The following is an 11,651-nucleotide window of genomic DNA, read 5'->3' on the forward strand; positions in this document are numbered from 1 at the left end:
GCACCAAGATATTTGCATTATAAACTAAAACGACTTGTTAAGGTTTTGTGATTTTGCAGTGTTAACATTGTCGCTGCAGCTAAAAGGTTGTAGGTTCAAATCCCAGAGTTTTTTCTGCAGTTTGCATATTCTTTGTCTAAAGTGTGGATTCTCTCTGGTTTCTCTGTTAACCTGAAATAGATACATATCATGATTTTTATGTGTTAGAGATTTATTTAGGTTTCTGTTTTGGTCATTTCTTCATTGTTCTTTTGCTTTATTTTAATTTACTCCCTGTATTACTTTCTGTTTACTGTTTATGTCAGTTTTATTTTTCCCTCTTTATTTCTCTCTGCTTTGTTTATTTTCCACCTTTAGCTCAGCCTCCCTTCTTCACAGCAGTTTGAATTCATTCCTCTCTTTTTAACTTTCCTTTAAGGATCAGATTTAAAACATATTTTGCTTTCATCATTTTTTTTCCCCATAAAAAAAAAAAAAATCATTTTTGGATTTCTCTTTGCCACAGATCGTCTGGCATCCAGATACTTCAGTAAACATATTTATCCTGATGACTGATCGGTTCCGATGCGTCGCTCTGGCACTCGGAGAGCGAAGCTGGTGTTCATTAATGCAGAAAGAAAACGACTGGATGGAAAGATCTGCAGGAAGAAAAGGAGAAACTCAGGGACAGCTGGCTTGTTTTTGGAACATCTTTCAGTTTTTAATCACAGAAGTTTGAATTGTGTTACAACAAATTTAAACTTTTTAATTTTGGATCAAAATACTTTAACTTTGTCATATTTTGTCACATCAACATAATACAATGTATTTATTGTTTGTTTTTGTGACAAACCAACACTAAACAATGCATAGTTGTGAATTTACTTTAAATATTTAATATCCTTGTCTGATTATTAAAGTATTTTTTTACTGAATTGAATCACAATTTGGTTTAATTACATTTGCACACAGAGCCAGGTTGTCTTTTGTAGATTGTTTTCACTAATACATTTAAAAAATGCATTTATTCAGGTTATCTTTTATATTTTCTGAAGAAAAACAATGAGTGAATCGATGGATGATTCACATTTAAAATTTTAAATGTGACGTAAACAAAGAGAAGGAATATTTAAGGGTTTTCGCAGCAGAATGAGAACATTGACATTTTCACTGAGAAAATAACAGATTATATTAACTCTGCCAAATTCTTCAGATTCATAAGATATTATGAATGGAAAGCTGCTAATGCCCCCTACTGGCGCAACGTGGGATGTTCTTTGTAATCTGAAGCATGAAAAGGGGATAAAAGATGAAGAATGACTTTTAATTTTTTATTCTGAAACGATACATAGACCGTACGTGACGTAAAAATGTTAATTTTACACAATCAGCTTGCTATTAATTATTAATTTATACAAGTCTAAATGGGATCCAGGCATATTCAGTACTACATACAGTAAATCACACTTTACTAACATTCCGAACACCAGCTATTTAGTTTATGATTAATTCATACGCGGACATGTAACTGAAGTATAACTACGCCTTTAAAGGTGCAGTATGTAACTTTTATGTAAAATGTTTTTACACATTTGTTGAAATTATCATTATGTTGTGACAATATAAGAAATGTAATGTTCCTCCTAGTACTAACTTCAGAAATACACAGCTCAGTCCGAAACAACCAATAAGAGCTAGGAAGAGGGTCTAAGCGCTGTCAATCAGGCTCATCTACATGCTGCTTACACCCTCCCTCTTGCTCTGTGCTACGCTACGGCTAGTTCACAAAAACAAACCCTGATATGAATGCTATAGCTAGTTAGCATGGCCACCGATGGTGAGTTGTTGTTCCACCATCAGCACATTTAGTAGCGTGTACATGAGAGTGATTGACAGCACTAAGGCCTTTGTCCTGGCTCTGATTGGTCGTTTTTGACTGGGAACAGCTTGATTTATTCACATTATCTGTCTGACACCATACTGTCATGACATCATTACAGTTTTAATAAATATGGAAAATAATTTATTTTTACAAATGTTGGACAACTTTTATAAAAAAAAAATTGGTTACACGTTTATTGAAACTTTCACTGTCGTGATAGCTTGGTATGAGACAGATGATCTGAAAAATGTAGCTCCTCTGCCTCCTAGCTAACTATAAACAGCCAATCAGAGAAAGGAGGCGGGGATTAGCGCTGTCAATCACAATCTCATGACTCATCCTCCCTCACCACTTTGCTCTGTGCTACCTCATCTAGCATAGCATGTTGTGAATGCTCAGCCTTGTTAGCATAGCCACGGATAAACTTTTTTTTTTCTGTGAAAGTAAGCTGTTTCTCCTCCATTGTCATACTTAGCAGCATTGTTTGAAAGCGCTAAGACCCGCCTCTTGGCTCTGATTGGTTGTTTTTGGTCGGGGGGCATCCATTTCTTCAGACAGCAAAAGTAGATCAGGAGATCATCGATTTTTTTTCACAGACGATCTCATAACAAACTGTCATAACATAGTCATAGTTTTAACAAATACATAAAAAAACCATTGTTCTTTTTAATAAAAGTCACATACTGCAGCTTTAATGCGGACCTCATACTTGCACATTATCACTCTTGTGAACGCTTCTCACATGTCTGCCTAGAGACTCCATCCATTTAAAGGACTTTCCACAGAAGGCGCATATATATCGCTTCCCCTCGGTGTGAATGGTCTGGTGTCTGTTCAGGGCGCTGGTGGTGATGAAGGTCTTCCTGCAGATGTCACACATGTAGGGCCTCTCGCCCGTGTGCGTCCTGATGTGGGCCGCCAGGTGGGAGCAGTTGGTGAAGCGCTTCTCACACACGGAGCAGATGTAGGGCCTGTCTCTGCTCTCGTCGCCGCTGCTGTTCCCCCCGCCGTTGTTGTTGCTGAGAAACTGCTGGAAGTGCAGCGCCTGCTCATGCAGAGTGGTCGGCAGGCCGGTGTGGGGTGAGATGAACTCCTGCGCCTCTGACTCCGGGTCGTCCTGGTTCTCAGCGGAGTCGTGGATCATCCAGAAGTGCCGCTTGGGAGCGTCTCCCCGCGGCTGCTCCTGCTTCTCTTTGACCTGTGAGGTCTCTGGGAGCTCCTGATCAACGCAGCAGACTTCATCCTCTTCCTCCCCTCCCTGCTGCTGCTCCTCCTCATGGACAGCAGCCACTGCAGGGGGTGACTGATGGGGCTGGACAGAAGGAGAAGCAGAAGGAGGGGGAGGAGAATGCAGCTGCTCGGATTCAAGATAATTGTCCGATTCAGGCTCTACAAAACGAAAACACGCCACAGCAATTTCATTTTAACACAATTTAACACCAAGTTGCATGGGACATGGTTTCCAGGAGAATTATACCAAGAAAATACCTGAATGGAGGAGCTTCAGCTGCATCCTGAGCTGCCTGATTTCTAAATCTTTGGAGCGTAAAATCTCTTCCTGGTACACCGCTATTGTCTTCTCCACGGCTCCTAAAATCTCCTCCGCCACCGCGGAAAGTCTCTCGTTGAGGAAAACTCTAAGAGGCAGCATTTTCCTGAAAAGACTGGAGGATCTTAGCGGTGATTGAAAACGGATTTCTGCGGGTCCATGAACGTCACGCTTCGCTTGTAAACACTGACGTGAAACGGAGAGTCACGTCAAGATGTGGAACGTGAAAACACTGCCGCCCCCTGGTGGGCTGGAGGGGAAAAAATGAAATTCAAAAATACTTTATTGATCCCAAAGGGAAATTAAATGTTGTTTCTCATTTAATTAAAGAGCTGAAGTGGGTAGAGTAACCAAAAAATGTACTCAAGTAAAATGTAGCCATTTAAGATATTACCGAAGAAAGAGTAATTTAATATTTTAAAAATACATCATCAGATGGACAAAAATATAAAGTTAGGAGGAAATTTTGGTATTTTACTGATAAAAATGACAATTCATATTAACAAAACCATTAAAAAGCAAGCAAAAGAAAAAAAAATCCAAATCAGTTTCTGTCAATATAAAACGTATACAACTTTAAAAGTTCAAGTGTGTGTATTTAACTTGTGAATTTTTTGGTTAAAATATGTCTGATCTTCATTCAGTGAAGTTACTCACAGTCAGTAGATTATCAAGAAATTTTACTCAAATAAAAGTGGAGACACTTAATAAAATTACTCAAGTAAAAGCAAGAACTACAGTGTAGTAAAAGTACTCCTAAAAGAAAAAATATATTACAGAAATGACTTAATGCGTTTTGGGCAAAACTTGAATAATTAAAACAAATAATAAATAATTAAATAGTGCAACTCCACCCTCAAAACAAAGTGATTTTCTATCTATATCTATAAATAAAACATAATGTAAATACAGATATTTATCTTGTACAGTGAAGTTATAAGCTAGACAAAGATGATAGGAAAGTAAACTATAAACTCATTCTACATAATCAAGCTTTAAGTTGCATTTTTAAATATTCTGGGGTAAAATAAGTATTTTCTATACAATAATTCACTTAAAAACACCACAGTAACAGTATTTAATTCATATTTGTTCGCCGTTTCTTGCTTCAGTCTTGGAATAAAAATAGCAGTGGAGTCCTTCGGGGTATTGTCAGTTCTGTAATTAGACGCTCTCTACTCAACAAGTCAGGAATATCAGCCCCTCTGCTTTCATAGTAATACAGCGTACAGACAAGGAGTTCTTTTAAATTATCTTTAATCATTTCTAAATATTTAATTAGAAAGTCAAGGTAGAAGTCAAAACAGAGACAAAGTATCCTTGAAACCGTTTATTAGAATATTTCCGTATAGTTTTCCCTTCTAATTGTGGATCATAACACAATACAGCCAGTGTGTTAATGGACACTTTTCTCTCTGCAAAATGAGTGAAAAAAAGGATCATGCACATCTACAGTGAGGGAAAAAAGCCACAGATCTTCACAATCACACAAAGAGACACCAGAGAAAAAAAAACATACCGACAAGAACAGTTTATCCTAAAAACAATTACAGAAGAAGTTCGTAAACCTTTCAAGTCAAGGCAGGGGACCGCGCGTCCACATCTGGTAGTCAGCTTGAGCACTTTGTGTGGAGGTCAGGTTCGCACACAGGCCGTTCTCAGTAGACTCATCAGTGCAGCACCAGTGCATGTGTCAGCCTGTCCCTTTTTTCTTTATGGGAAAATATACCAAAAGATAAAAAAGGAGGAAAAAACCGAGGGAATGACAACATTACACAAATGGTTCGAACAGAGAGGGCGGGGAAGAAGCACTGCGAGTTGAGGGAGCCGATCCGGTTGGGTCTTTACGCCTTGGCATTGATGATGTCGATGAACTCTGGCTTGAGGGAGGCTCCACCCACCAGGAAACCGTCCACGTCCTTCTGGGAGGCGAGTTCCTTACAGGTACCACCAGTTACTGAACCTGAGAAGCAGCATTGATGCATTAGGAGGATAATATGCAACAATTACACATTATTATGATTTACATCCAGAAATTTCATGCACGCGCACAACGCTGGAGGGCAAAAAGACAATTCTTTTATGTCCCATATGTAGCAGCGCTGCAGTGGTAGAACAAATCCGTTAACAAAATGAAACCTGGAGATGCACATATTACCAATTTAATCCACAACAAAGGGAAAAATAATGCAGAAAAATCGTTGAACGGCAACTCAAAACTACTCGTATTTTTTTTTTCCTCACGCTACACACAAACCTGTCGCCATAGCAACTGATTGACAACAGCTTCACGGGTGCATCAGGATTCAACACACACACAAAAAAAAACATTTCCCACACAAAGAACAGATCATTGAGTCTGTCACAGTTTTATGTTTTCAGCTTTGATGTTTATTTTCAGATTATTAATAAGTGATCGTGGCCGATTAGTTAATTTAAACACCCGGTCTGCTGATGATCAGTCAGAAAGCTGGTGTGTGGGTCGGCTTTTTTTTTTTTTTTTACTGAACCTAAACACACCAAATTCCACAGCACACCTACATGTTAAGGTTGTCAAAGTCAAGCTAGCATAACTTCTAACTTCCCTCTCCTGCTATTTCTCATTTTTAAATGAAAACTTTTTATTGACCAGTGAAATGCGATACCCTTAGACATAGTTTTCTAGTTATAGTGTTGACAATTAGTAGCAAAGCACTGCGTTCCTTTTTCTTTTACACATCAGGCGTACATTCAAGATTTAGCGCAATATATTGACAGCTAAAACCAAAGCTAGTCATCGTCAGAGAGCAGTTTTTCGCCCTCCAGCAGGGAAATGGGGCGGGATCTTATGCGTGTGACGTTACAACTCGTCAATAACTTTTTCAATTATAATTCAGACAGCTCACCTCCATAGATGATCCTCACAGAGTTGGCTACAGCTTCAGACACGTTGGTCTTCAGCCACTCCCTCAGTTTCTCATGAACTTCCTGAGCCTGAGGTATCACACAGAAATCGTGTTTGAAGCCATACAGCTCGTTCCTCTGTGGGGAAACATTCAGCTTTTCCAATATTTACCTGCTGTGGAGACGCAGTCTTCCCGGTGCCAATAGCCCACACAGGCTCATAAGCAAGCACAACCTTGCTCCAGTCCTTTACGTTGTCTGTCAATGAGATAAGACTTGGTATTGTGCAAGCAGACATATTTCCAAACCCTCCCTCTCTATCTGAACACGAGTTGCACCACTCAGACTCTGTCCTGGAAGCTGCATACCTGCAATGACTTTGGTCTGGGCAAACACCACCTTCTCCGTGATGCCTCCCTCCCTCTCATCCAGCTTCTCGCCGATGCAGGCGATCACGCCGAGACCACTCTCCAGAGCATGAGCAGTCTTTTGACCAATCAGCTAATGACCCAGGAAAAAAGAAAAACAAAAGAAAGTAGAATTAGGCTATCACTTAGGGCTTCCTCCGGTGTACAATAAGCCTGGCGGGCCACCAGGCTTTATTTGCCCCCACCCCACCAGGCTAAGGGTTGTTTGTTCACTTAAATACGCTTTTTTATAGACCAGTAGTAGTGGCAGTAAACACAGATTAAGCTACATATAGCTGACACATTGAACAAATTATGATGCTGCTCGTGCACATCTGAATTTTTGTAACTTTTAACATTTTTTAAACACAAAACATGGCTGGCTGCTGGTGGATTGCCCTAGCATCCCTATCACTGGGTTTAGCATGTTTTCTGTCAGACAACGCGACCTGCATGCACAGAAGAACGTTAGTATCACACAGCAGCCGAAGTTATTCGGCAATGGAGTCGACAGTAATCGTCCCAAAATCATTACGAGACAAGGGAAGCAAATTAAAATAAAACAACTAATAGCAACTGCCTTTTGTGGAGCTTTGACTGGAATTTCTGTTTGGAACAAAAAATTGATCCAATTGTGATTTGACGCGTTTTTGTGACACGGAGTTCTTTCATAATCATAATTTTGAGCCACTTTTTACATCAAACTTTTTCTGGTGCAGAATTCTTAAATTAAGTGACTGTTCAGACTCCAAACGTTTTGAACATAATCAGATATGTATCCAAATTAGTTCCATTTGTAGAAGTGGGGCAAATCGGATCTTTTTTGGGGTGACAATATCGGAATTGTGTCATTCAAATTGCAGTGAAAAAGGCAGATATAGTTGTGGCTTTTTCATTGCCAGCCTATCTCTAGCTGTGAAAAAGGCAGATATAGGCTTTTTCACTGCCTATAGCTATGAAAAAGCTACATTCAGACAGCATTTGCCTGCATTTAAATTAAATTAGTCTTGAATTTAAATGCTACAAGTCTAAACTGTAAGCAAGTCAGACATGATCATCTTACCTCGTCGCTCTCGCCGAAGACGTGGCGCCGCTCGGAGTGTCCCAGGATAACCCAGTTCACGCCGCAGTCCTTGATCATCGCAGGGCTGCAGGTGGGAAAATGGTCAGGACCATAAAAGCTCTGCTGAGCATTAAAGCTCAGGAAAATGGAGCATTAAAGCTCTCCTGAAGAAAATCAACTGGTTTCTTCTTTTTACCTAATCTCCCCAGTGAAGGCACCCTTGGGAACTTTGTAGCAGTTCTGAGCCGCCACACCGAACTTGGCATCCAGTTTGGACCTGGCGAAGTCCAGATAGATGGATGGAGCGCCGCACACCACCTCTGTTAAAACAGAAAACACAAGTTTATAATCCATAATATGCAATACAAAGTAGCACTGTTGCTCTTCCCTACCTATTGATGCACACTGCCAATCACCTGGCTAAAAAAAAGAAAAGGAACTGCGACATGTTTCCCTTGCCAAGTTCATTTGTTTGGAAACATTTCAAGCTAGCAGCTGAGCAATGAGCTTTTGAAAATCAAAATTAAAGATACATTAGAGGGATATCTTTTCATGCATTACTGGTGATAATTCAGTAAAGTCGTCATTTAATGTTGAAGACACCCTGTGGATTAAGAATAGTGCTGCAGGTTCTTTGACAGAGGTAGCAGCTATTATTGCAACAGAAAATAAAGGAACATTATCTCCATTTATGAATCAAAGTACGCCCCTAAACTTCACTGGATTGTTTTTTCATTAACGACGCGCATCAAGGTTAATTCAATTATTGACCAAAAACTGTAGAAGTTCTTTCAGGAGTAGTTTTTTCATATTTAATCAGTCAGCCGTCCATTACAGGCAGAGGATGACTGGCTTATTTAGACAAAATGGTACATCTCTAATTAAAAACAAAAGTAACTAAATTATCAAAGCTTTGCAAGTACTAATACTTACAGAAATTTAGTGATTAATATATAAACCTCAATCTGGAGAAAACCCTCACACCATTTTTAGAATGTGACAATGCATTTGGACATCAGTTTTCAACAATTTAATGTTGTGCTTAAGATCATTAAAAAATAAATTTAAACAAAGATTACAATACAGTTAATACTCTGCAGCACTTTTCTTGCAGCAGCCTGCATGGGACAAGCAGAGTACAGTAAAGTAAAGACACTGACATTCACAATGTAACTGTATCTTTGGGGTTAGGAGGATCTATATTAGACGCTGCATGTTATTATTGGTTTGGTAAAAGGTCATTTGTCCTGGGCTGGAGTCATCTGCATTAAAGGTCTGAGTTCAGCCTCTAAAAGGTCACCAAGGGGTTTGCATTCTGCACAGGCCGAAGACTGGTCTGGAGCCCTGAGGTTAAAAGTCAAACTAGTAAAAGTAACCAGAGAGAGGAGAATGATTTGGGGGGAAATTATAGAAATTTTACAGATTGGCTCTGTAAAGGTGGATTTATTTGGGGAGCAAAGTCCAAACAGAGTGAGTGAGACTTGTTGGACTCAATAATAGAGTTGCATAACGTAGAGCTGCAAGAGGGACTAACTGACATTCAGTTCCTCTGTCTGGTTTGTCTCCAGACTGCAGGCAGCAACAACGCATACGGCGCATTCAAGTCGCGATGGGAAGAAAAAAATCCGAAGGCAAAAATTGTATAAAAGTATCCACTATGAAAGTATATAAGCACTTATGTTACTTAAAATACCCATAACTGTGCTTTTTGTTGCACTTTCGGTGCTAGGATTACAGCTAAAAGGCCACGATCCATGTCAAATGACGTGAGCCACCAGTTGAACCTGAACGCACCCCAGCAGTTGCAGAGACTACGTGCTTCTGCACGCGCACACCCACCGCCGACATGACGGCGGTAGCCCTCTGTGTCCTTCATCAGTGTCTCCTCACGACTTTCACCCTCTAATCTAGAGCCAGAAAAGCTGAAACAAAGACTTTATCTATTATCAAGTGTAAAATATTACAGAGGAGGAGATTTGTGATGCTAAAAGTCTAAACCGATTCATTGAATGACCGAGCTGTTTCCGAAGTAAAATTGGCCAGTTACACGAATTCAATTCGTTCGGGGTTGTTCAAACCTTAAAATAAAGGAAAGTGTCCAAATTCAAAGAGGAAATTGTGTAACTGTTGTCAAAAATCTCCACGTACCGACATTGGGGTCCACCTTGCCACTATTCAGGGTCTGGATGAGCTCCCCGAGGCTTTTCTTGTCGCCGTTCATTTTCCAGTTGCCACCGACGAAGAATTTCCTGCTCATGTTTGCGGATTTGTTTTGCAAGACTTTACTAGGGAAATGAAAAAAATGACTGAACGGCACAGTCCTTCTTGTCTGGGGCGAAAGAGCGAACGATAGAGGGCAGCTCGGGGTATTTATGAAGACGGAAATCCTGACTCCTCCTCTCATGTAGGCGGATTGGTTCGTGTGACAGGACGTCCGTGAACGCATCTTCCATAGATCAGAGGCGAGGAAGGGGAAAGAGGGAAAGTCACGGTGCGTTCAAGTACCGTGTGAAAACATCATGTCGCAAAACTCTTACAGAAATCCATGTCAATAAATAAACACATAACCAGGAACTAGGACAGCGACCAGTTTCTAGCTGCTGAATTAACTTAACAGACTAAATTTATTTTGGACCTACAGTGTCACAGCTATTTTCTTACATGGGTGAATCTTGCATTTAAGCCATCTAACGTTTTTATGTTTCATTATCTGCTGCTTCGAAGATGTCAAGCAAATGTCTGGAATGGTTTTATTTTGTTGTATTCTTAAACAAGCAATCAAATGCAACTTCATTGAACTCCAATGAGTCACTCCATATACTGCCACCTGCTGGCCAATAAATATAAATTATCAATATTCATTGAGGCATATCCCATATTGTGACGCTAGAGGGCGTTCTTCCATAAATCTTGCACCTCTGAGTTGTATTATGTATTCTGAATGCTGAAAAGCTTAAAAAAAAGTATTCATATTTCGCACTACTGAATCATCACTTGATTTAAAGATGAGTTTCGAGGCATCTAGCAAGAAGAAGAAACAAAAGCAAGAGCTGAAATATACAAGGACCTATTTATACCACATATTCAAATTTATGTTTGTCGTTTTGGCTAGTTGCATGTTCTGGCTGAAAGAAAAATAAAAGCAGTTCCTACACGTGCATTCAAAGAGTTTAAATAGTTAAATAGTCAAAAATGTGAGTTTATTAGTAATAATCTGTTTTGTCATGGTAGCTTTGATGCATTTCAATATTTTTATTTATTAAAAGCAACTTTATGTCAAAATGTAACTAAATAGGTAATTACAGATAAATTTAGCTGCTAGATCTTAGAAACCTAAAGAGTTCAGTTTGTTTTCAGAGCTTTCTTATAAACGGGTGCAAATAATATCAGATGAGGAATATTTATATAAAGGTCTCCTGTTGCTAATATTTACAATCATGAATAAAAAAGTCGAAGGAGCAGAGAGTCAGTATTATAAACCATAGACATAATAGAAGAGTAAAAATAATCTTTATATATGTCTATGTTATAAACAATGCCAAATAGAACATTCATAACAATACTCTGAGTAATGTGAAAAACGTCATTCGATTGGCTGTGATTAAACTAGTCCCGCCCTTTTCCAACGATTGTACGTCCGATTGGACAGTAGATTCCGGCTGTTTGTTTCTTACCCAGGATGCATTGCGCTACAAAGAAAATCGTGTTACGATGCATCTGGACTGGCTTTTAATTATGTTTATCATAGATGTACAGTTACTTTGTCATATTGAATGACATTGTATCAAGGAGAATATGGTGTTTTGCTAAATTTAGTAAGCTGATAATTTGCACCGTAAGCAAGAGTGTGTGTCTCGTTTATAAATAGTGTCTAGACCCGTTGGCTAG

General features: G+C 39.3%; 2 protein-coding genes across 2 annotated transcripts; both read right to left on the reverse strand.

Annotated features, from left to right (window-relative positions):
- Positions 1 to 1,306: 1,306 nt before the first annotated feature.
- On the reverse strand, positions 1,307 to 3,696 carry LOC106951129 (zinc finger and SCAN domain-containing protein 2-like). The gene is made up of 2 exons (XM_015038459.1): positions 3,350 to 3,696; positions 1,307 to 3,250 (listed from the first exon to the last, which is right to left on the reverse strand). Exons 1-2 carry the CDS (start codon positions 3,510 to 3,512, stop codon positions 2,565 to 2,567), a joined length of 849 nt encoding a protein of 282 aa, XP_014893945.1. The 5' UTR covers positions 3,513 to 3,696; the 3' UTR covers positions 1,307 to 2,564.
- A 1,526-nt stretch (positions 3,697 to 5,222) lies between these two features.
- On the reverse strand, positions 5,223 to 10,224 carry tpi1b (triosephosphate isomerase 1b). The gene is made up of 7 exons (XM_015038463.1): positions 9,912 to 10,224; positions 7,960 to 8,083; positions 7,764 to 7,848; positions 6,662 to 6,794; positions 6,466 to 6,551; positions 6,296 to 6,383; positions 5,223 to 5,373 (listed from the first exon to the last, which is right to left on the reverse strand). The coding sequence occupies exons 1-7, from the start codon at positions 10,207 to 10,209 to the stop codon at positions 5,255 to 5,257; spliced, it is 933 nt and encodes a 310-aa protein (XP_014893949.1). The 5' UTR covers positions 10,210 to 10,224; the 3' UTR covers positions 5,223 to 5,254.
- Positions 10,225 to 11,651: the final 1,427 nt, after the last annotated feature.

Source organism: Poecilia latipinna, unplaced genomic scaffold, assembly GCF_001443285.1.
Source record: "Poecilia latipinna isolate Pla-1442-1.1 unplaced genomic scaffold, P_latipinna-1.0 Scaffold442, whole genome shotgun sequence".
In the NCBI taxonomy this organism is placed as follows: domain Eukaryota; kingdom Metazoa; phylum Chordata; class Actinopteri; order Cyprinodontiformes; family Poeciliidae; genus Poecilia; species Poecilia latipinna.